This window comes from Artemia sp. Qi Xiang Cuo, chromosome 7 (assembly GCF_049724085.1).
Source record: "Artemia sp. Qi Xiang Cuo chromosome 7, ASM4972408v1, whole genome shotgun sequence".
NCBI lineage: Eukaryota > Metazoa > Arthropoda > Branchiopoda > Anostraca > Artemiidae > Artemia > Artemia sp. Qi Xiang Cuo.
The window spans coordinates 35,516,997-35,543,780 of NC_142800.1; the positions used below are offsets into that span (position 1 = coordinate 35,516,997).

The 26,784-nt window shown below is 35.1% G+C and overlaps 1 protein-coding gene across 2 annotated transcripts; it reads right to left on the bottom strand.

The window, feature by feature from the left end:
- Nucleotides 1-1,377: 1,377 nt before the first annotated feature.
- On the bottom strand, nt 1,378-25,296 carry LOC148950205 (uncharacterized). Of its 2 annotated transcripts, none has more exons than XM_089092230.1 (3): nt 25,167-25,296; nt 11,071-11,177; nt 1,378-4,232 (listed from the first exon to the last, which is right to left on the bottom strand). In XM_089092230.1, exons 2-3 carry the CDS (start codon nt 11,152-11,154, stop codon nt 3,357-3,359), a joined length of 960 nt encoding a protein of 319 aa, XP_088948356.1. In that variant the 5' UTR covers nt 11,155-11,177; nt 25,167-25,296; the 3' UTR covers nt 1,378-3,356. The 2 variants fall into 2 exon arrangements, with proteins under 2 accessions (XP_088948356.1, XP_088948355.1); XM_089092229.1 differs by having other exon boundaries at nt 11,071-11,298; nt 25,167-25,285.
- Between the last annotated feature and the right edge of the window lie 1,488 nt (nt 25,297-26,784).

Here is a 26,784-nt window from a genome sequence, read left to right on the forward strand (position 1 = left end):
ACAATAGGCTATACTAAAAATATGGTACAATGCCGATATCTATGGGTATAATGAAAGAAAGGTTGAGGTGGCTACGGCTCGTTATGCGGATGACAGATTGCCGAAGATTGTTCTTTTCGGCAAACCTTCTAGGGCTAAACGGAAAGCAGGTCGTCATCGTCTGGGGGGGACGTCATAAAGAAAGATTTAAAGGAAATGGGAACTCCGTGGGCGGTTGTAAAAAGGGAGGCTTTGGATAGATTGGGGTGGAGGAGCGTGCGTAGCTGTGTTGGCTTCAGCTACGCAGGTGGCTTGGCGCTGCGGTGAGTTGTTAGTAGTAGTAGTAGTATTCTCGCTATTTATTCCATTCTTTCCTTTTACAAATTAGTGTGATTCTGAGTTAACAGCGAAACTTGACCCCAAAATGCTGGAGAATCTGGCCCCTATTGTCTTTTCTATCTCTATAAATAAAACTTGGAATTTGCGATCGAATCTATTCTAGATGACTACCTTCTCTATTATAGGCCAATTCACAATAATATTTAACTAGCGTCAAGATTTAGCTCACGCCGGACATATAATAATATTTGGCTCAATTCTGGAGCTAATGTCTTGGCGTTAGCCTAATCTCCTTGTGAATGTACCCTTGGATGACCCGAAGCGAATGATATTGCGTTGAAATTTATTGGAATTCATACAATTCTTGCCCAGTCTTTTTAAAATTACTAAAGTATTTTAAGTTGCAGCACTGATCCGAAGATATACACATGGAAAGACTTGCGAGGACTTTACGATCATCTTGAGAATGCAACAGACATTTTACTTATTTTCAAAAGGACAAGAGAAGAAACGAATTTTCTACAAGGATTACTGATCTCATTTATATCCAATAAAGGGGACTGTGTATGAGTGTGTGTGGGGGGGGGGGCGGGGGGGTAAAATCCTTGATTGGTTAAAAAAATGTATTTGTTAACAATAATTGTACTATGTGGCAAGATAAGCTGGACAATGAGCAATGAGTTAGCAGCTGACAATAATTCTTCTAGTGGGTCAGTCGAATTTTTCTACCTGTGTGAGAACCAAGCATTGGACGTTGAACATAGAGTTCCCTAATTAAAACACCCACTAAGTACAAAATCTTCTTGTAGTTTTAAATAGTCTTTTTTTTAAGTTTAAGCTAATCCACACATAAATATCCGACGTGGTATATTCTTTATATTTTACTGCATGGGAGGGAGGGGGTGGTACCCTCCAGGAGGAAAGTCCGCGATTCCTGACTATCGTTAATGATCTATCCAGCCGTAAACATCTAAGTTGGCAGCTTACAAAGGAATGTAACATATGTCCCTCTTTGCCAGTAACTGAATCTATGAAGATCCCTGACAACCAAGACCATGGTCTTTGATACTAATCTTTATTAATTAAAAAAAAATCCAAGCCATACATCCTTACAAAAACAAGGTAAAAATATTCTTCGATACGACAAAGTAGGTACATCTCAAAACAAATGTGCAGGCTTCAACTTCCAACACGGCAAAAACGACCATAAAATTGTTTATATTTGCAGTCTGCCTTGAAATGGATAAAGTGTTTTTCATTGGTCACAATAAATATCATTTTAAAAAAAAACACTATAAAATAACTTTAATCGATGAAAATAAGTTATTATTTGAAAACAAAATGAGGAAGTGAACGGATTACATAGCTAAGTATAATATAAGCTAATAATTGAAATTAAATTCAGCACTCACATAAAATAACAAGTGAATATAGAAATTATCAACGATTCTTTTAATAATTACCAATTGATTCTGCTTTAAAAGGAATATTACAGTGTGATTCAACTTCACAAGGCTACTTGTCCAGCTAACCTTAATTTCCCGGGTAAAACAAGTCAAAAATAACGAAAAATTTACTAACCATCCATGTCCTATACTTGAGGCGTAGGTAATGATTACCAAATAATGCTGCTTCAAAAGAAATATTAGTGTGATTCAACTTTACAAGGTTACTTGTCCAGCTAACCTTAATTTCCCGGGTGTAGCCTGTTAAAAATAAAAACAAATGCCTATCCAGTCATGTCCTATGCTTGAGCCGTGCTAGTCGTGCCCATATTTAAAGAAACAAAGATTCATGAATGGTTTGTATTTCTCGATAATTGTATCGTCACACTTGTACAGCAAAACTGGAACTGTGAAATGACTAAACATTGATTTGGAAAACCTACACCAACACTAGTTTGTTCCAAAGTATAGTTAACTACTACTGTATCTTTGTATCTTTTTCATATTCATGACACAGATAGGAACGCTGCTGTTCCATGTTTCTGTTTCTCTAATTGAAAAATAGACTCCTCAAATTTTAACTCTGGACAATTGGTCAATGATGGAAACTACGCCTATAACTCGAACATAGCCAATTCGGCAATTTACGCATGGATATATGATTAGTGCTGTAGTGTGTAATTTTGTTTTAATCCATAACTGTAATAATAATGTGGCTCGGATATTAGTTGAAGCGATTTGGTTATCGAAATTAACATAATTCTTGATATTCAATTCTATATAAACGGTTGGGTAGAAAAACAGCCAATCAGTAATAAAATAACATAACTCATCTCCTATTATCTTAAACCTCACAGGGTTACCGAGTGCGAGTAGTCCTGGCACTTCCCCATGGTGTTTCGATACTAACCTTTGTTATCTGCGACTATATTCTTGTGTCTGAATTGCATAAAACTAATTACGGCTAGCATAGGCTATGAGTAACCATAGCACCCTAAACAAAAATAGGAAATCAGACCTGACGTAGAGGGGATGATGGTTGACAATATTTTGTCCCTTGGGCCTCAGGGTACGCCATATTCATAAGCACTAGTTTTCAGGTGATATAAACAAAACAGCTAGAAAAAAAATTCGATTCTGTCTTGACATGATTTTTTTTTTCAATCCAATCAAGTCAATAATGGTTAAATAAATACATTTGAATACACATTCTTCTTTTTTCCCTTTTATAGTCTATAGATATCTCAATCAACAGCTTATGTATAGGTTTTTTGTACCTGCATAATTTTCTTCTTTTTCTTGAACATATCTATTGTGTAGAAGCATGATTCACTGCTATTCTAAGTAGAAGTAAAAAATGTCGCCTCTTTTCAACATAAAATACACGGAATATTGCAATCTGATTTTTTTTTTCTTTTAATACAGATTTCCCTCCCTTACATATTTCTTGGTAAGTTCTTGATTATATAATAATTTCAAGGGAACAAAAATAATTTCACAGGCACATGTTCTATTTTTGCTTAATAATCTGTCTCTACTCTAAGATATTAAAGCAGGAAGTTCCAATCCCTTTAACCTAACTAGCTCAAAAAGCTACCATCGTGGTCTATCAGTATGTCTTCCAGAGCCTGCGAATTGCTCAGGCCTTCTCATCTCGTGATTAAAATTTCTAGCACGCTCTTCAGGTTGATTGTAACGACCACGATCACGCCACTCAGTTTCATAACGGCTTTCTCCATTTCTATGGTTCTGGTCAGGGTGTCTATTATCACTGAGTTGGTGGCGCATATCCCGTTCATAATATTTTTTGTCATTATGTATCTGGTCTCTTCCATTTTCTTCGTATCGATGTCCATGTTCGGAATAGCCATGGTTACTATGCCCATACCCTCTGTTTTTCTCTTCGTGTCTATATCTGTCATGATACCTATCACGATACCTATCATCCTTATAGGTGGACCCCCTATTACTTTCTTCATGCCTATGAAACATGCCCCCATTTTGATGATCGTCATGCAAATTTTGTTCATAGAAGTCGTCTCTACCAAAAGGAATGCGAGCACCCAATTCATTTCGAAATCTAGGAATAAATGACGGGGAAGAGTGACTTCCTGTCAATGTTGTTTGTACATTCATTACCCCTCTTATAGGACTTGGAAAAAAGCCACCTTGCAAATAGTTCACGTGGTGACCTAGGTAGGAATATCCTGCATGCAGTCGTTTATCCTCGGTCTGATTTAGATACTGATTCCTTGTATCTTGTGTAAAACTTTTGTTCGGTGTAGATAAGCTATTCTGACCTTTTGATTCTCTAGGTTTCATGATAATTTTTTTCCCAAATAGAGTAGTAGTGAGGAAAAGTTCGACCGAGTAGAGGACACTTTGTTCATGCTTGAATTGAACAAATGCAAAATTTTTCTGCTTGCCATCTTTGTCCTTAGGTATAGTCACTTTTTCCACTGGACCAGCCTAGAAGAAAAGTCATGTCTAAAATAGATAACCTGTCACTTCAACATTAAGTGTTACTTATAGAATTCAAAGATGGGGTGGACAAAAAAAAACAAATTCTTTAGAGATTGTGTTTGCTCTCTACTTTTCCTATTTTTATTTCAACAATATAGAGTGGAGAAGTTACGAAAACTAGTCGAAATATAACTCTTCTGGACGAAATTTAAAGCCAAAAATTAAATAAAAATTGTCGGTAAATTATATCAAGTTGAACCTGTAATTACAAGAGAGATAACGGCACACAGGGAGAAAAGATAATGGGGAACTTCCTCTCAATTTTGGTCTATTCAACTCCTCCCCTAGAAAACATCTGATCCCCCCCTAAAGACTGCCATCTGTAAGCCCATATTCATGGAGAGATCTCCCATGGCTACCACTCCTACACGATTGAAGTCACTACTTTCTTAGCAAAAGTACTACCGAACGAGAAAAGTACTATTTAAAAAAAAAAAAAACATCATGCGTGCTATGCCCTGTGCATTGGCCACCACTATAGCAACCTATTCATTACAAATTGTCCGACAATAACTTGCGATTTTTCAGAAAACTTTGTTACTTTCCTTTTTGAAGAACACAAGAATTATAGATAGCGAGGACGAGATTGAATCTTTAAAGTTTAAATCGCGAAACTGCTAAGAATTCATCGTATCAGCAGACGTTCAAGCCACTAAGTGTTCCCTCCATCTCCTACTTCAGGACTACTGAAAGTTGTGCCGATACATGAACAATAAATATTTAAAATTCAAAAACAATTTATGACACTAGATTGAAAAAAAAACATCTTTTTCTTGTGGCATAATTTTACTGAAATAGAATCTTAAGCTAAGTTTCATAGAGAATTTTTTTTGGTAAATTTAAAATTTTCTAGCACGAAACATAAAAAGTGTGATCCCCATCTCCCTTCTGACGAGAAAGTTTTTTTGCTCGGCACAGCGGGATGTTTAAGCATGTTTTACAATGCGGTAAGCCTGAATAGGTTAAAACTAAATACAGTCTTGCTAAGAGCAAACAGCCCCCCAAACCTTTTTAAATGCCCCCACACTCCTAAAGACCGATCGAAATTTTGAAAAACCAATTTCATTCAAAATAGTCAAAAAGTCTAATAACTATACTACAACTAACAACTCAATAAAGCACCAAGCCGCCTTAGGTAAATACAGCTATGTACGCTCAACCTCCATCCCAATGTATTTAAACCCTCCTTCTTTACACCCTCTCAAGAAGTTCCAATTTCCCTTAAATCCTCCATTACGACCTCTTCGTACCGAAGCCATGGACAACCTGCTTTTCGTTTTGCCCTACACGGTTGGCCGATTTCTAAAAAATCATAATCTCCAAAAAATCATTCATTTTGCTAACATTTTTATCTAGGACACTAAAATCACCAGCATAATCTGAGTCTAGGAGAAATTTACTTTCTCATTTGATTCCATCCTCTCCCATTACCTTTGCCATGTTCCTTGGGGCAAGACCATCAAAATGATCCATTTTAATAGGGACAGAACCCAACCCTGCTTAAGTCTTGATTCAATATGAAACCCGCTACTAGCCTCATTTCTTACCTTAGCTGCAGCAATGTCATTGTAATACGTAGCACTAATCACTTTTATGTATTTATCAGGTATACCATACAAGGATAGGATCTTCGCTAAAGCATTTCTATCGGCTGAATCAAACGCTTTATCCTAATCTACAATACTGGGAACTAAAGGGGTCTGATGACTCACACTAATAAGAGTGAAAACTTGGTCGACGACACATCCTCTCCCCTTCATAAAACCACACTCTTCTTCTCTTAAAACTTTATCTATAGCGCCTCTAAGCCTAAAATGTATCCTCACTCTAAGTAATTTGCTTTCTAAAAAAACCAAGTTAATGCCTCTATAATTCACTCTTATCAACTTTGTTATGGAGGGGTTTAATTTAAGTTTTCCTAAAGTCGCTGTGTACTTTCCCTTTTTCAAAAGTTAGATTTCTAATCCTCAGTAATTTATCTCTTACTTCACAATCACCATATTTCAACTCATTTGCCACGCTATCAACAGCTTGGGACTTATTATTTTTTAATGCTCTTAGTACTTTCTCTAATTCTTATTCATAAAATAAATCTTCCTTCACTTTCCAAAGGGTGACGAACTTTTGCCATTATTTTCTATGTCATTTCCAATAACTTTATCACGGTCCAGCAGATTCTCAAAATGTTCTGCCCATCTCGCTTCAACCTTTTCCTATCACTAATTGTGGTCTTGTTCCCATCTTTATCTGGGAGAAGTCCAGATTGAGCATTCCATTTCAATTTTTTAACATGCCAATACAATATTTTACTTTGCCACCTCGCTGCATTTTTCATATCTTAATCAATTTTATACATGGCCTCTAGTTAGTACTTCCTTAATTCATATTTTAATACTTTCTCTACTTTCCTTACATTGCTCTTATATTCACATGATCTATCACTCAACTTTTTGTACAAGCCTCTCCTCTTCTCTACTAAACAAAGCGTTTTCGCTAATATTCTTAGCTGTGTTTCTAACTTTCCCCCCTAAGACACCATCTGCTACTCTAAATTATTTTTCTAAAATTATTCTATCCATCTTCTACATTGTACCATTTTAGATTCTCTAGTTTAATATTCATTTGTTTCTTGAATGCTCAAATCCTCATCCTGGGGTCTACCACCGTCATAACTTCCTGGAAGGTAGTTACCCTTCCTAAATTTTAGCTTCAAATTAACCCTAGACAATACTAGATGGTGATCATTACTTTAAACATTAATAACAGCACTCCTATATACCCGGGTATCTTGTATCGATCCTGTCTGTTTACAATAACATAACGAATAAGGCTGGCCGTCTTACCATCATGTGAGTACCGTGTTAACTTATGAGCCATTTTTTTTTTTTATCAAATACTGTGTTGGTTATAACTGGACTGTCATACCTACAAAATTGCAGAAGTTTATAACTGTCACTACTTTCGTTTCCAACACTAAATTTACCTTGGCTAAGATGTCAAGTTATAGTTGGTATTTCTACCAACTTGGGCATCATAATCCCTAATAAAAATATCACAGTTCTACATGGGATCCTGTATATTCGGTCCAGTAGCTGTACGTAAAATTCATCCGAGTCACTACTATCTAAAACCAGTCGGGTTTTACTATGACTGGTACTTTACATTTTTAGTCATAAATTAGCAACTAATACTCCATTAGTAATACCTAACCAAACCAAAGCAAAACTTAGCATCTTCCTTATTTATCATGAGCCCTTCTCCCTGTCTATTGACCCCATCCCTCCAGCCTATGTAAATAAATTCTATATCACCTAATATCATGTTTCTTACCCCTGGAATATGAGTTTCTAAAACTCCTTAAGTGGTCATAACATGGTTTTCCAAACTTAATGACGCTCTTCTATCAACAATCCTGCACAAGCAATCTCAAACCTATTACCTTTGATTCATAATATATTCATGCCTACAAACATTATACTATTATGGGAAGGCAGCCCATATCAGATAACTTGGCTGGGAAGTTTTTCATCCAAAACAGTCCACCAAAACAAATAGAACCCAGAAGAATTATCTATCAACCAGCATCCAGTGCAAATGCTGTGTCGTTTACTGGGCGATAATTGCATCGAGGGCACCAATCCTCAAGTTCAACCTGCAGCGCCGTTTGCAGTTACGGCAAACTCATGGAAGATCCACCCTTGCGCTATTATGAGACGACGCAAGCAGGAATTCTCTTTCAAGGACGGGGACAGAGGAAGGAGCTTATGACGGAAAAGAAAGCCCAAACCATCTGACAACACCGAAACAGCCTTAACCTTTTATACCCAGTCTATCCTCGTCAGGGCATTCGTCATGCCCCCTACTAACCGCCCTCTGGGCAAGGGATGTAAATTTTGCAATTTGCCCAGTTTGATCAATAACACAAACTAAATAAGAGAAACTATATGCATCCAGGTTATCAAAAGGGCGTATCAACACTATCTTAGGAACCACTAAGGGTGTTAACTTGAAACTTCCAGGGTCACTACTACTACTGCCACTACTTGCAATAGCGACTACGATTACTTGCAGCTGTGACTACTTGCAACGATTACTACTTGTAACTATGACTGTTACTACTTACATCTGTGACTACAATTACTTGCGACTACGACTACTCCCAACCACGACTACGTACAACTAGTGACTACGAATGCGAGAACTTGCGATTGCGATGGCTACTACTTGCGACTGCGTGTATTACTCCTACTACTGCCACAATTGCGACTACGACTCTAAATATTATTGCTATTTCTACTACTACAACTAGAACTATTGAACTAAATCAACAGTTTTAGTTAATCCTGCTTGTCGAAATGGCATAGTGCATCGAGGTCGTCAAAGGGGCTAATCTGCACTATCTCAGGAATGGCTAAGTTGAAAATTTCAGAGAATGTTGAACTAAATCTAAAGACTCCTTGTGCATGCTAGAGCTCAAAAGGGCGTATCTGCGATATCTCAGAAACTATTAAGGGTTTCAATTGTAATTTTTCAGATAATTCTGAAGGAGGATGTTGCACTAAATCAAATGAGACTGGGCACATCCAGGTGGTCAGAATGGCGTTTCTGGGTGTATCAATATTGACCTCAAGAATAGTTACAGGTATTTATGTTGAAAGTTTCACGCAATGCTACGGGGATGTTGGACTAAATCAAAAGCTTCTATGTGCATCAATGTTGTCAAAAGGGTATGTGCAATTTTTCAGGAGCAGCTAAGGGTATTAAGTTGAAGCTTTTAGTGAATGTTGAATGGGATGTTAAACCTATTCAAAAGATACTATGTGGATCCTGGTTGTCAAAAGACCCTATCTACAATATCTCAGGAACGGCCCATGATATTAGTTGGAACTTTCGAGGAAAGTTGAGGGGAATGTTGAACTAAGTCAGTAGATACTATGTGTATCCAAGTTGTTAAAATGGTGTGTGCAATATCTCAGGAACAGTAAGGTTATTAAGTCAAAACTTTCAGGGACTTTTGAGGTGAACAAATAAATACACTACTTGCATCAAAGTTATCAAAAATACGTATGTGAAATTTATAAAAAACGGCCATGATATTAAGTACAACCTTCAAGGGAATGTTGAGAGGGATGTCAAACTCAATCAAAAAACATTATGTGCATCCAGAATGTCAGAATGATATTCATTCCACGCCATTCCTAGTAAACACTCACATGAAAGTCACAAATAAAAGAACTGAAAGATTCAGAAATAAAGAGAACTCAGACATGCCTCTAATATCATATATATATTCATACTCTTATTCTATTTTCATTCATATATAGGCTAGTATTTTGAACATTTTAGCAGGAGGATTCTTTGAAGTATATTATCTACAAAGTACTGTTGAATAGAAAAACTTAGTTCAAGAACCATTCAAAAATTGGTTTTAAATCTAACAAAATTTACACAATAATGCTAATTATTACAATCAAAGCCAAAGCTCAGATCACCTAATGCAACTTAAAAATTTTGTTTAGATTCTGAAATTTTTATTCTTAAGCCGAAAACCAGAAAAACTCAAGAAATCATTGTTATATTAAAGAGCACTAAAACTTTGGCAATCAAAAGTTAAAAAACCTCTCCAAAAAAGAAGTTTCCCAAAGAAAAGTAAAGAGCCATATTAAACTTATGACGAGCAGAAATAAACAATATTATTTCAAACATAAACAACCAGAAATTACTACGAAAGACTAAATGAAACCAAAAACAAACATAAATTAAAATAAATAGCCACGTCAAACATCGGCAACAGATGCTGATGCAGATGAATAAATAAATCCTAAAACGAGTAAAAATTATATTGAATACTCAAGTCGAACTTAAGACGAACAAAAATTATTTCAAACAGGAGTTTGGCTACCCCCCTCCCTAACCGTAAAAGCTGTAAAACCTATTGCATCATTTTGAGCTATACTGAAAACAAAATGTACTACAACTTTTTTTTTTTAGAGCTGAATAATATTTTGAATTGCTGAGATTTCCAGGAATTAATATCATTGTACATCAAAAATTCAGTTTATTTTCAATAATTCTTTCCAGTCATGTTAATTATAAGTGACTAGTGATTATACTAGTAATAGGGCATTTTTTTTCTTTTTATGCTGAATAATATTTTGAATTACCAAGATTTCCAGGAATTAATATCATTATATAGAATAGAATAAGGCTTTATTCTTAAAACTTTTCACAAGCGATAAATCGCCGAATAGAACTCCGTGTCATGAACAAAAAAAAAAAAAAAAATGAAGTAAACAACAACAATAAAAAAACATTATTAACATTCAATTGAATATTAATATATTAAACATTCAATTTATTTTCATTAGTTTTTTTCCAGTCATCTTAATTATTATAGTAATTAGTAATTACTATAGTAATAGGGCAGTAGTCAAACCCCTGTTTGTAGTAATTTTTGTTCGTATTAAGTTGAACTTCAGTATTCTATGTAATTTTTATTAATTTGATTTATTTATTCATCTAGATCAGTATCTGTTACTTGTGTTTTGTGTAATTATTTATCTTAATTTCTGTTAATTTTACGTTTCATGTATTCTTTGATAATAATTTCTGGTCGTTTCAAATTTGAATTATTATAGCACTTAGATCATTCCCCACTTCAACATCAAAATGAAGTTTCCTTTTCAACATTAAAGTTCTCAAGTTCAGCATTCCCTGAAAGTAGATTTTTTTTAAATCAATTTGCACAATATTAATGTGACTCTAATATCAAGAAAATACAAACCTGAAGCAACAGCTCATAGAGTAAATCTTCTGTCACTTGTTCCGGGAGACTGGCAACAAACAGTGTTCTTGAGTCTTCATCCATCTTACAAACTTGAGCCAAACAACCTGAACAAAAATTAAAATAGAATGTTTTCTCTGCTGTGCCTTCAAGCAAGTTCATACATATTGGTAAGTGGTCCCTCAGCCTATAAGAACTGTCATTAAAAGTAACTGTGCAGTCTCCACCCTGAAACAATGCAATATTTGAAATCATAATCGTCTACTCTGAATATCAGCAGAAACTTCTGTGAAAATCACACTGAGTTTCAACCCTTCAGCCTACAGAGGAAAGCAGCCACAAAGGAATTCTTGGGATGGGTGATGGGACAATCTCAGCCATTTTCTGATCCTGGAAATTGTCCTTCAAGGAGACGCCCTTGTTGACTTAAGACAGTCAAACCTGGAGGCAGCGACTGTGTTTCCTCTCCATGCTGGTCAGTGGGCAGGAGACTTTAGTGAAATCATGGCAGCTCATGATCAACCCACCGCTCCACCTTTTGTGCCATTAAGAACATAAACGTGATCTTTTGTTGCAGTTTATTTATGCAGTAAGAGGCAAGCTATCACTCTGCAGCACCTTTGTAAGAGGCTTAGTTCCAAAACATTTACAGTAATGAAGAAAGATTAATTTCTGCCCCTCCCCCAAACCTCATTCTATACTTATCTGAAGCATCAGAATGTTAGCATAAAAATGCACTTTAGTACACTCCTCCCGCCCAACTACACAAAAATTCACCAGTCTCCCTCCATAATAGCTGATGTGCAACTATACATGCTGTAAATAATCTTATTCAGCCATAAGTTAATCACTTAGTCAAGTGAAGCTTTAAAATTAATATACAGGCTATATTAACAGTTTACTTTTTATGGACTAAGTACATCTTGAGTAATCAATGTGGTAACCTTTGAGACAAAATTGTTGTTTTTCAGCACAAAAGACCACTTTCCTCTTGCAAAACCTTTTATCACTATAAAAACGGCACTAAAACTTTCAATTTTCATTTACTATAAAATCTATAAAATTACTATAAAAATTACTATAAAAATCCAATTCTCTTAATGTACGTGTTGTTCTCTTATTTCTATTATTTAGAGTTTTGGTTATTATTAGCACAAGGTACTCCTTATTTACAGTTTGTCACCATGAATGTATGATTTTGTCAATGACCTCTATTGGGTTTTTAAAGGCGAGAGCATAGATCCTTATTGTCTGTTGTGTCAGTCAAGTTAATCATTTTTATTCTTCCAATAAACTTGGAATATTTTGGACCATCTAACACTGAGCCCCCCCCCCCCTCTTCTTAGATGATCGAAATTGTGTAATATTTGGGAAGCAGAAGAATTTCAAAACAAAATATAAACCTCTACCCTTCTTTGGAGGCATTTTTCACCCCCCCCCCTCCCATAACATATAGACAGGCAAACTTGCTGGTAGCATACTTGCGCATATGGGGATGAATGAGGGTTTTATCTTAAACTGATATGGACAGCCCATTTCCAAGTAAAAAAAACTAGAAAATCCACCTTTAGTATTTTAAAATCATATCTTTTGTAAAGAAAGATATAAACAAAGATACAAATGTAGATACTTCTAAAAGATTAATTTAGCAACAGATATGAACCAAGTTCCAATGCTGCCAGTAGCAGAATTCAGCAAAATTCCAAAAGCTGCCAACATTTTGGCAGCACAACTTGTGTTTTGACACCTTTTTTTTAGCAAAAAGTATTCTTATATGTAAAAATAGAATTTTCAGACAAAATCTGCCAACAAATTTAAAAATTGCCAAGTAGCGTTGCTACTTTGCTACCTCACCTCCCATAATGGTTTAGCATTTCTGGACAAAGTTTTGATCCATGGAAAAAATCCTAAGGATATTTTTGACAAATATGCACTAAATCTGCCTGTGTATCAAACTTTTTGTTCTGAATTTGATACGGTTTGATACGAGGGTATCTGGCCAATAGCCACTTTCTTTAAAGTAGTTTAGCCCCTGTCCAACTTTAAGTTAAGTAGGCCTTAGAAATAGTCTCAATTCTTGATGATTCAATACATTGTTTTTTATTATTTCTTAATAACAAATACAGGAGCTTTACAAGTGTTGTCTCACTAAACACTACAACAATCAAAGATAATAATTAAAGACAATGCTGAAATGTAGTTTATGAAAACACACACATCAGAAGAACAACTAATATAACAAAAATGATTCTCAAAAGAGATCATAATAAGACCTAATACAGAACTTCACAGAAGCTAATCAAGAAAGATAGGACCATGATAGTCATACCTGTTGCAGATAGAAGTGGGATCAAAATCTTCCACACACAGCTGGACAAATAGTTTAGATCTAACCTTTTCTGTAGACAGAGTAGGTATATTTTTTGTTGGTGCTGAAGGGTACTATTATATTCTATAAAAGTGAAGAAATTAGTTAGAGTGGTAATAACAATGTTCCCAACAAGCAGACACATAAAGTGACATCAGCAAACAAGGGTTAATGTGGGTTAATGTTAGAGAATATGTGCTGTATAAGGATAGCGGAGACATATACAGGATATAGAGCCTTGTTTCTTTCACAAGGCTAGATAACCAAGAAAATGACTTTCATATTCTTCTAATATATTAGTCAGCCCCACCAGAGGTAGACCAGGGCCAACAAACAGATGGTGGGACAAATGACTTATCATGGTCCAGCATATTGAGAGAATATAAAAGACTTTTTGGTTGGTTTGGGCGAAGGATGAATAAAAAATAATAGGAGGAAAAAGAACTACTATCTTTAGGCGGGTCTGCCTCAATCCCAATATTTTTATAATTTTGCAAATGACTTTCTGTACTTGCCCATATTAAGTTTTTTTCCTATAAATTGTGCTCTCCATACCTCTCCCCTCCCCCCCCAAAAGAAAAATCCACATGTGTACCTTACCAGAAATGCTTTTCAATAAAAATACTGACACTAAGTAAAAGGTTTTTTGAGTGATACTGGACACCTTAATGAACAGCTAGACTAACAAGGGTGGGGAAACCACCAGCTGTAAATATTCTGTACTTGAAAATTTACACAATGATATATTCTTCCCTCACCAGGGCTGATCTGACCAGTCCCAAATAAGACAAACTTCAGATAGCAGTCTAACAATGCCTCAAATCTCCAAGACATAACTCAATTGTAAGAAGTAGTATACATTTATAACCTTACAAAACTAAATGGAGGTCATGCTGTTCTCCATAAGTGCAAATTTCTAGTGCCAGAGGCATTCCCAAATTACTAGCCATGGAGTGGCTCACAAAACATGTTTTTGGGCTGGATGGGATGTTTTTGGGCTGGGATTGATGTTTCAGACACTAAAAATAGCCAAATATTTTTAATCAGATACAACTTTTTCCCTTTGATATTTCCATAATCAGCACAACCTAATTATTAGGCTACTCTTGGTGAAAAAACAAATCCCCAGAAATGTATAATTTTATATTGAGTTTGTACTTATTTCTCATTGATCTTCTAGTATTTTACAGTAATATCTAAAGTCCTTCCCTGAGGACACAGGTCTCCATGGAAGTTTTCTGGTTTAGGAAACAGCTTCTTCTTCTAATTCACAGCTTGCGGGCTTTTCAGTTGATACTATTTAGCCCTTTTCTTTTTGCTTCACTCTGTGGGCAACAGAGCTACTGGCTTGGTTGTCTCTTATTTATTAGATATTCTCAGATATCTTTCAGTAGATCTTTCGACTCAAGGAGTTGAAATATAAGATGATAAATATCAATTTCTGTGCTCTGTGTGCAGGTATAATTGGCTAGGCTCTTGGCTGATAGTGAGATTTTGTGGTGTTTGAAGCATTTTAACAGTTTACAAAGCAAGGTATGTTGTGCAGACGTCAGCATATTACATTCAAATAGGCAATGGCCAATTGTTTCATTATTCATATTACAATGCCTGCAAAGAGGGGACAGGGGAATTGAACCACTTGAATTAGAAAACTTATATGAGAATGCAAGAAAATTTAGTCCATCCAAACAGCTAAATGCTAGCTTTCAGTTTTATCTCATTTCTTCAGTGGAAGTAATTAAAGTTTGTATGTTATCAATTAAAAAAATATTCAGTTTATAAATTTTGCATCAAGATTAAACAATTAGGATTTGTAGATTACAACATACAGCTTTACTTTAGTTTTTCAAGGTAGTAGTTGTAAAAAAAACTATTTTCACCTAGGCTAATAAATTAATAGAGTAGAAAATTAAGAGATAAAGAAGAGATCTCAATACAATACAGAATGGTTTGCAAATAAATAGGCCTAATTAGCCTAAGATGTGTGGAATAAGTAAGACTGTTTGCTTTTCATATTTTACAGGTTTAATTGGATTGAAAACACTCAACATGCTGTCTGCTTATCTTCTCTCCTTCAAAAAACAATCATGGGACGCGTTATCTAATTTATTTTAATAAACAACTATAGAAACAATTAACAAAGAGGCTAGATTTTTCATCTTTTGATTTCACATAATCCATCATTTCTTATAACTATACAAAAATACACAACATCTTATGAAGTTTTAACTAAGAAAGCATGTCTCTCTTTAAAAGGAAAAAACTAACTTTCAGCCTAGGCCACAAAAACCACCAATCACCTTATATCAACAAAACCATCCTTAACATAAGGTAAAACTTTTGTTTAATGGCATTTTGCTCTCTTGGAAAGTTACTGAGCTAGATGAGTTAAACACTTCAAGGTAGGTCTAGACCCCTTTCATACTTCTAGGAAGACAGGTCTATTTTGCTTTGAAAAAAATTATCAAGCTTGATTTAAGATCTATCTACAATAAGAATTAGCTAGAAATAATATTTAGCTAATGTAGACACCTTCATAATGAAATTTAGTTAATTTCTGGAGTTAGCTTGAGCCAGCACCAAAGTATAATTTATGTGCTATTAACAATGACTACCCAATCACAGACCTCCATTATCAATTCTGTAACTGTATGGAGCAAAACTGTACAGAGATTTAAGCATACAGTAGGTATTTTCTATCTTAAGTACCGTAATTGGAATTAGGCATGTGGTATGTATTGTTATGAATAGGCCTGGTCCTGCATTAGCTATATCTTGGCATTAGCTAAATCTCATTGGAAATGAGTTTTACTAGACTCTAGGTCTTGGTAAAGTGGCTCCCAGAGGAAGACCCCAAGGTTCCAGGAGTGAGTAGATTGTATTGTTACAAGATTGTATGTCCTTTGCAAGCACATAAGATTTATGCTAATTGCTGAATTCAGCATTGGTATTATGACTCATGCCCATTCCATAAAGCCTTTTTCTTGATTTGCCAAGCAGCTATAGAACTTCCTACAGACAGTATGGTAACATCAATAACTGAAGGAAAAATTAGCTATCATATCACTACATCAATCTATAGCCAAGCTCTACTAGGTAATTTTTGGGATTATTTAAAAATGAAAAAAAAAATCCTTAAGCTGTGTGTGAGTCACTTTCTTCTAGCAACCCTTAAAAACAGCCTAGTAAAGACTGACTATGTATTGATACAGTGAATGAAAACTAATTTTTCCTTCTTTTTTTACTGATGTATGGACAGTCCTCAAAAGCTCTATAGTAGCTATAAAATCAAGGAAGAGTTTTTTTGAAACAGGTGTAAATCATCAAACCAATACCAAGCTTTTGTACTAATAGTAATCAAAAGTATAAATAAAATATAATTATGATAATAAAATCAACTTCCATCCTTGTTCACTTAAAAATGGCTCTGGAACATTAAATTTTTGATTTGAATGAGCTCTTTTTCCAATTTGTTACTACTGGTTTGATATAATTGCCCCTAGGGGAAAAAACATACATGACCCCCCTTCTCTGGAAAAACAACAAATTTTACATTTTCATAGATAGTAACTTTGGAGTTCTCATATATGCTGAATGTTTTTGTTTAATTTTATCAAGATTGAATTGCTTTTAGGGCATCTTTAATTCCTTTTTAAAAAATTATATAGGTTTTCTACAGTAATAGCTTTGGTTGGAATCTCTTTTTACAAAAGACAGTACATAGAACCATAATATTTATGATCTTAGAATGATAAGTTCTACTTAGTGCCTGTAAGAGAGTGCCATGACTTTGTTTTCTTGTGCATTCTAAAGTCTTTGTTTGTTTTCATACTATGTTAAGCTGATGGAAGATAGTTATTATTCATGGTACCAAACAACACCCTGGTGTCCAACTCTTTTTTAGTGTCCTTTTAGTTCATTGCAAACATAGCTTATTAATAGTTATAAACATTGTTGCTGGTATTTTTTTTAATGTGAAGGGCTAATAGAGCTATAGCATTTATGGATTTGTTGCTCAGAATCACATGTGTTATCTTTATTTTTGTTATACCATTGTTGTTGTTTTGTAATGGCTATCAGACTGTTACATTTATGGTTTTCTTGCTGTCTTTTTCTACTGTATTTGTACAAGACAAGCCTATGGCTTACTCCATTTTGTTTGTTTTAAATAAAAACAGAGAAATAAATGATTTAAAAAGTGAATTTTTGGACTCTTACCACTGTACAGAAAAACTAGAAAAGGAACAAAACAAGGAAACATGATTACTTACAATATGAAGTGCCCTTCTAAGCCATATATATCCCTAGTATATGAGATATTGGAACTAATTCAGAACCAGCTGACCTGATTATATTTTTGGTATGTTAAATAGGCTTTTAGACTAAAAAGACACCAGGGAATTGAATATGTTCCAGTTAAGTTCAATTCTAAAGAAATTAGGGACACCTTGTTATGGAATTCCCATATCATTTTGTGCCATGATATTTCCTTGGATCTTGACTACATAGTTACAGAAAGAAATGTCTAAATGAATCAAAACCTGCAACAGGTAAAGCAATCAATGAAGGGAAGGAAGTAAAACTGCCTGGCACCATTGGTATTTATTTGTTTGTCTACGAAGCATTAGTTGAGATGGTAAAATAAGTTGACAAGAAAGAGGGTAAAAATAATTGCAAACGTAGATATTATCAAATGTATACAAAAAAGAATATATTGCACATAGAGTCACTGACAGTGGATGAGATTCTGAAGAGGATATCAAAGAAGATAAGTTTACAGACATAATACCAGAGCCCTCAGGGTCCTTAGTACAAAATTTTAACAAACCTGCTTTACATACTAAATTGAAAAGTAATGAAAAGCAAATCATAGAAAATTTTATAAGCCCTGGTGATGAAAGTAAGCTGAGGAATAGAAATATAAAAGGAAAGTTGTTGAAGGGGGAAATATGGAAGGGAATAAAGGACCAAGTTATTCCAAATTTACCAGAGCAAAGCAGGAAGAAGTATAGAAGGAAGAAAAATGGGCACATAGTCCTTTCATAATTAAATAGGATGAGGGCCATGTTCAATACATTGAATTAGTGACATAGAATATTCAAATGCAATATGGTAACATATTTTCATTTCTCTGATCATGAAGGGGAGAGTTCTTAGCATGTGCCTTGAAGTATTGATGCCAGGCTTGCAACAAGTTTGGCACCAATGTGTTACTGCTCTCAGGCCTACCAGCTAACTCGGGAAGAGTACTGTATATAGGGGAGAGAGGGGCGAGACCGCACGGGGGCGACTCCGTACGTTTGACCTGTTGTCTAAAGTTTTTGAGCTAATCCTTTAAAAAAATTCCCGGTAGATGCCCTTCATGTAACGCACATTTGGCGCAAGTTTTAAATTTTGGAGAAAAGAGACAACTGACAAAAAAGGTAAGGAAGTTTTTATATGCTTGCTGGAAATCCTGACAAATGTAGTCTTTGTCAAATATTTTCTAAGTTATTGTAGCTCTTGAGCCATGAGTTAGCAGGATCAGACAAGGTATACCCCTGCTATTTGCATGGTAATTTTCATCAGTAAATATCAGACCGTTATCTACGAAAAAAAATTCAACATGGGGTAACTCTGGACACTTTTTTGGGGGCGATTCCGGACACTTTTCGTGGTGTCCGGTTTTGCCCTGTACTGACGGAAGTCTTTCATAAGTTGGAAAATGGAACTATATGTAGCTGGAAGCAGAATATTGGTAAAATTGATCATATTCCTGTTGTGTTATAGAGAAACTGAAGTAATTTATTTTGACTATCAAACTTTGTTTTCAACATTTACACTTAGACAAAAGTTACCCCTTGCCTTACAGCCTAGCCTATTTAAACACAATTATTCTGCATAACAATCTTTGTCTTGAATCAAAGTTGTCCAAGACTAAGTCTGCCTATTATTTAGATACTTTGTTCCAACTTTAAAATCCTCTGTTCAAGATTGGACAGCATTTTCTATGATTTGGCTAAGCTTAACCTTTAATTTCTATCCAAAATCAAGGTATACTTTTGACTGTCTATACGTTTAAAATAGTCTTGGCATGTCACTGTTTATGGCAAAAATATTTAAGCTAATCTTAATTGAATATTCTTATATAGTCCACCTTCACAGCTATGTAGATCAGTTCAATTCATTTTCACCCATCATATTTAAAAATAATACTTATTATTAAATGATTTACTATTATGTAGCAAAATAAACATTTATTAAATGCCTACTTATATCAGAAAGAAAAACAGTAGAGTCTAAGGCTGTATCCAGGAGGATAGAGGGTTTAAAACCCCCCAAAATGTTTGTCCAACTTGTAGCTATGTAACAAAAATGAACATAAACAAATGTTTGATGTGGTTTTTTAAAGATTTTTGTTTAATGTTTTGTATTATAATGTTAAACTAAACATTACACTGCCTGCAGGCATCTTTCCATTCTATGTCTCAAAGCACACCTCAAAGCATTGCGTGACCTGTGTTAATTTCCATGTTGTTCTCTTAAGATTCAGACTGACAATTATAATTTTCTTTTACAGATGTTTGCAACTTCATTAGAAAGAGGAGTGGTCCTCCTGATCCAGAATTAGTCAGGCGTGCTGTTATTCAATTTATACATGGGAAGTTGTGTTTCCGAGCAATTGCAGAAGAATTTTTCCTGAAGAAGAGAACCCTTGTGGATGCCCTGAAATAATACAAGGCAAAAATACAACATCTCGAGCAGAGTGGTGCTAGTGGTAGCAATTTTGACAATGAAATTGTTCAGGAGAGCATTAAGTTTGTTTTTACTTCCAAACAAGAGAAAGAGCTTGCTGCATACCTTGAAAAATGCTCATTGCTTAACCATGGGCTGACTCCCTATGCAACAAGAAAGTTAGCCTACCAATGGGCAATAACATTGAAGATAAAATTCCCATCAAGCTGGAAACTGAATGAGAGAGCAGGAGTGGATTGGCTAAGAGGTTTCATCAAGTGGAACGCCAGTTTGTCCATCAGAAAAGCCAAAAATACAAGCCAGGCTCATGCTGCCAGCTTTAACGCCGTTGTAATTGGTGTCTTCTTTAGAAATCTTCAGGAGTTATATTGCAAGTATCATTTTCCTCCTGGTTGAGTTTGGAACTGCGATGAAACAAGAGTACCCACAGTTGTTCAGGCCCCAAAGGTGATTGCTAAAAGGGGAGCAAAACAGGTGGCACAGACTGCGTCAGCAGAAAGAGGGAAAAGTAGCACAATGCTATGCTTTGTATCTGCAATTGGTCAGACAATTCCACCAGTGTTTGTTTTTCCAAAAGTCAAAGCTCCAGAGAGGATGTATTGAGATGGACCACCAGGATGCATTGGCTTAGCCCATTGCAGTGGATCAATGACTTTGGACAATTTCCTTTGTTCCATGGAACCCTTTCTAAAAGAGGTCAAACCTAGCAAAAAAGACCCTGTTTTACTCTTGTTTGACAATCATGAAAGCCATATTTCAGTAGAAGTAGTTTCTTTGTGTAAAGATAACAGCATCCACCTCCTAACCTTTCCTCCCCATTGCTCCCATCATCTCCAACCCCTTGATGTTTCAGTGTATGCACCATTTAAGCATGCAATCAGGGAGTCATTTGACAATTGGATGCAATTAAACCCTGGTCAGAGAATTTCAATACATGAAATAGCAAAATTGTGCAAGTATCCCTTTCTGGAAAAGCTGAATCCTCAAAACATCACAGCTGGTTTTGAGAAGGCAGGAATTTCAAGACATTATTATGAAGCTTCCCACACTGGTATCAGTAAGAGGAACTAGGCAAACAGCCAAAGCTCTTGTATTTGGCCCAATTTCCCATAAAAGAAATTTAATGTTACATTTAACTTGTATATTATCTGAATTAAATGTTAATATTATCTGAATCAATAATTACAAGCATTAATTAATGAATGAAAAGTGAATAATTTAGTTATCAATTCATGTAAAAAGGAAGTTTTTATTTTTTAGAGATATGCTTTTTAGGGGTCAAAATCCTCAAAATGTATGGTTTCACCCCTCTCTCCCTTAAGTGTCTTCAATTTCTTTAGGTATGACAAAATTTGTGTGTAGATTGAGCAAGACTTAGTGACCCTCGTCACCTGTGGATAGAAAATTGTCACAAACCCTAGAGGAGACCAAACTGGACTCCAGAAGGCTTGGCATAGAAGAAGGTGGTAGAAGCCTAGTATGGATTTTACAATGACCTGAAATTCAGGTCATAAAATTCATATATCTGATGATCTAAAATTCAGGACACATACCTTGACTGTCTACTGTTCTGACTTAACTGTTGAAGTAACCTAGTGAATAGCTATCCAAAAATTGGGTGGCCTATCTTACTCTATATCAAGGCAGGGGGGGATACAGTAAATTTGAAATGTAAATGAATCTTGTATTTGGATTCAAAATAGAATTCTGATTCTGAAGATGTGTCTATTTCTTAACCATCTCATTAATCAGTGAGTTTGCCCAACTGACAACTTTTTAAAATACATTTTTTTCATAGCTTCATTAAAAGAAATGACCCATCCCCCAGTTGAAAGATAGGTAAAACTCAACTTTAGGTAATTTTGGCTATCTTGGAAAGGGGTTAGGTTAGGAAAATGAAACTTTCAGGGATGGGTCTACAGGCTAAAGTGTGTCCTGGGAAGGTATTTTGAAGTACCTACCTCCACTCCTTACCCCTCTAGAGGTTCCTGAAATTTACCAACATGACAGGTCTAGGCCTATACCCATTGAAATCTTGACAAAACAACATTTTACCTTAATTTTCAGTTATCAGTTTCTTTTTCTCTGGCTTTAGCCCATTGAAATCTTGACAAAACAACATTTTACCTTAATTTTCAGTTATCAGATTCTTTTTCTCTGGCTTTAGTTCTGAAAATGCAATTTCAGTTATTTGAGTAGAATTTTAAGCCATCCCAATGTTTTATTTTCAAAATATAGGAAACGCATCTGTATGTCTTTAAGACCATATAGATTGGGTCTAGCAAAATTGTGAAGCTCAAAACAATTTTGCTGTACTTCATTTAAGCAGAAGATCTATTTTGCGAGGTTTTACTTTTATAACACACAGATTCTTAAATGTCAGGACCCTCTAGAGAGAGAAGGAGTGGAGGTAGGTACTTCAAAATACCTTCCTGGGACATACTTTAGCCTGTAGACCCATCACTGAAAGTTTCATTTCCCTAACCTAACCCCTTTCCAAGTTAGCCAAAAGCAGCTATAGTAGGGTATAAGACCTCTTTTTAGGAAAGACCACTTTTCTTTGGCATTCTGGAAAAATAGCAATGGCTTTTTGGACCACCCCTATTTTACTATAGCATGATGTAATGTGAGGGCAGTAATAAGAACTCCACCTTCTAGGACAAATTTTCACCAATAATTTGACAGCATCAATTTAAAATGTGGGGTCTGTTTTGACAAGCAATTTAAAAGAAAAGATATATATAAAATTTGTGATTTAAAGAATAAGTATCAACCAATAAAAGAGGATATCCAATCTTTGACTATTGGAAAAAATTAGTTTTAAAAGCTCATATAAAATGGTACTATCCAATCTCCTTATAACTAAAAATATTTTTGCCATCTAGTTGGAAAATTTTGCCCATCTCTATAGGAGAAATCTATATTTGCCAACTAGTTGACAAAAAATGTTTCCCCAGCAAAACTTTTATTTTCCAACCACTTGACTAGTAACTTCTCTCCACCAACACTTAATTTTGCCAACTAGCTGGAAAGAAACATTGTCTCAGAAAACAATTCATTTTCCAACTTGTTGACTAATAACTTATCCCCAGCAATACTTAATTTTGCCAACTAGCTGGAAACAAACATTGCCCTAGAAAACAATTTATTTTCCAACTAGCTGAAAACAAACATTGCCCCAGAAAACAATTCATTTTCCAACTAGTTGACTAGCAACTTCTCCCAACAAAACTTTATTTTTTCAATAGGCTTTAACCCTGGCCTATTTATTATAGGCTGGGCTACTTTGAACTGTGAGTGCACACATCTCTAAGAATAGAAGGGTAAATTAGTCAAATTTCCAAATATGGTAAAATTTCAGTTTAGAAGCACTTCTCAAAAAACATGGCAGGCTAATAAAATAAAATAAAAAATTCTTATTTCATGCTCTTTTTCAATATATTAGTCTTTATCCTGACAACAAAGCAAACCCCCCCCTGCTGATGATCCCATCAATATATACAAAACTAAAAGAAAATTCAAAAAAATGGATGACAATTTGCTAGATGTTTTCCATAGAAATTGCCTACAGATTGTTCTGGGTACCTGGATGACTGACCATATTTCAAACAGTAGGCTGTACAAAAAATGTGGTTCAATCCTGCTTTCTATGGCTATAATGAGAGAAAGGTTGAGATGACTAGGACACATTCTGCAGATGAAGGATGACAAATTTCCAAAGATTTGCCTTTTTGGCCAACTGTCTAGGGCTAAAAGGAAAGCAGTTTGTCCTTGTCTGGGGTGAGGGGATGTCAGAAAGAAATATTGAAAGAAAATATGAATTTCCTGCAAGGAGATAAGTTGCTAGTTGGAAAATGAATTCTTTTCTGGGACAATGTTTGTTTCCAGCTAGTTGGCAAAATTAAGTTTTGCTGGGGAGAAGTTATTAGTCAACTAGCTGGAAAAATTAAGTTTTTTTCTGGGGAGATGTTATTAGTCAACTAGTTGGAAAATGAAAGTTTTACTGGGGCAACATTTATTGCCAACTAGTTGACAAATTTAAGTGTTGTTGGGGAGAAGTTATTAGTCAACTAGTTGGAAAAGAAAAGTTTTGTTGGGGCAACATTTATTGTCAACTAGTTGGCAAATATAGATTTCTCCTATACAGATGGGCCAAATTTTCCAACTAGATGACTAAAATGTTTCTAATTATAAGGAGAATGGATAGTAACATTCTATACAAGGTTATAAAGTAATTTTTTCCAATAGGCTAGTCAAAGGGTGGAGTCCCAATAAAAGTTACATTTTTAGAATCAGAAGAAAGTCAGCTTCCTGTTAATGTGTGATTAAAACTGAAACAACAAAAGGATATATAGGCCTACATCAAAATAGAATAATTTGTACTGAAATTTGCCTACATAACAGGTTTATACCTATTGAAATTTTGACAAAAAAATTGTTTACCTTAATTTTAAGTTATTAGTTTCTTTTTCTTTGGCTTTAGTTCTGAAAATGCCATTCCTGTAAGGCCTATTTGAGTAGAATTTTAAGCCATAATAGGGCCTAATGTTTTTTTTCAGAATTTAGGAAATTTATTTGCATAGGCCTAGGCTATCTTTAAAACCTTATAAATTGGGATTGAGCTAAGTTGTGAAGCTGTAAACAATTTTGCTTTACTTCATAAGCAAAAGATCTATTTTACAAGGTTTCACTTTTATAATACACAGATTTTTAAAGGTCAGGACTCTCTAGAGGGAGAAGGGGTGGAGGTAGGTACTTCAAAATACCTTGCCATGACATACTTTAGCCTGTAGACCTATCCCTGAAAGTTTCATTTTCCTAACTTAATCCCTTTCCAAGATAGCCAAAAATAACTTAAGTAGAATTTTACCATTTTATTGTGGATTTTAGAAATAACTGAAAAATCTATCCCCCCCCTCGCCATTTTTTTAAATTGGCACCCCCTAGGCCAACTTTTTTAGAACAGCAAGAAGTGACTAAATTAGAATTTTACCTGATATAACTAAATTTAATCACATAGAATGTACCAGAGCTATTAAAGCCTCCCAGAAAAAACTACAATGAATTATCGGTTAACCAAATCTTCTTTATTTGCCATCCATGTGAATGTATGAATTTAAAATGTTACGCAAAATTAATTACGGTAGAAGGCCAATATAGTGAATCTTCCTTTTTTCCGCAAAACCCCGCTTTATGATTTCGCTGAACAGATCCACTAAAGGGTTTAACATTGGCTAAGTAGGTGGACCTTTAAGATTCTCAAAATTAAAGGTTTATTCTGATTGATGGGTTGCTGTTGGTTGACCTTGTTTCTCTCTCAACTTGGTTTATATATATGCAATACCTTTGTGGAATATCGCAATTAATATTTTCTCAACAAAAAACGGCATATTACCGGAATAATCCGGGTTTCAGCGGTAGCTAGCAATCTAATAAAAGACGATGCACAATCACACCCCATAGTAAAACATAAAATAGGTCATAACTCCTAAAACAAACATCAGATCAAAAAACCATGCGCACTATTAAAACGGCTTTGTCCGAAACACCCACATACAAAACTTTTAGTCCCCTGGCATCAACAACAAGGGAAATATACTGGGTTGAAAATAAAATAAAGTGGCTGAAACCACGGTATTCTGCATATCTTCTTCTATTTAACAGCAGACGGGCTTTTCAGTAAAACTATTTAGCCCTTTTCCTTTTGCTTCACTCTGTGGGCTACAGAGCTACTGGCTTGATTGCCTCATATTTATTAGATATATTCAGATATCTTTCAGCAGATCTTTTGACTCTAGGAGTTCAAATATAAGAGGATAGATGTCGATTTCTATGCTCTGTGTGCAGGTATAGTTGGCTAGGCTCTTGGCTGATAGTGGGATTTTGTGGTGTTTGAAGTATTTTAACAGTTTACAAAGCAAGGTATGTTGTGCAGACGTCAGCATATTACATTCAAATAGGCAATGGTCAATTGTTTCATTATTCATATTACAATGCCTGGAAAGAGGGGACAGGGGAATTGAACCACTTGAATTAGAAAGCTTATATGAGAATGCAAGGAAATTTAGTCCATTTTTTTCCAGAATGAATTCTATAATAAATTTTAGAAAGATACTTATTGGGAAAGGGAGAAATAGGATTAATCTTATTAAAATTAATATCTGATAGCCTCCATCGGTATAAATATCTCTAATTGGGATTGGTCTCCCACTCGGCTGGTCAATATTTATAGCATTTTTTGCTATTTCATTAACCTGATGATTACCACTTATGCCAGAGTGGCTAGGAATGTACTGAAAATAAATTTTTATGCCACTTGAAGCAAGATTATCAATAATACTGAGACAATGATAAGTGTCAATGTCCAACGTATAGTGAGGAGCTGAGGCCAGCAACTCAAGGCTTGATAAAGAGTCGGAATAGATGATGATATTATTCGAAATTGCAATCAAAGGTTGGTTTTGCTTAAGGTGTTCTAATTCCATGATTATGGCAATTAACTCAGCTGACATTATAGTTAAACTATTAAATAATCTCTCGCTCATTGCAATTTTCAGGTGAGGAAGGAAAACACCACTTGCAACCTTCTCATTCATTTTTGACCCATCAAC

Excerpts from the sequence above, each read along its gene's own strand:
- LOC148950205 (XM_089092229.1), bottom strand. The coding sequence starts at position 11,232 with ATGAACTTGCTTGAAGGCACAGCAGAGAAAACATTCTATTTTAATTTT. Across the intron at positions 4,233-11,070 it reads TCTATGAGCTGTTGCTTCAG|GCTGGTCCAGTGGAAAAAGT; the intron begins GTTTGTATTTTC and ends CTTTTCTTCTAG.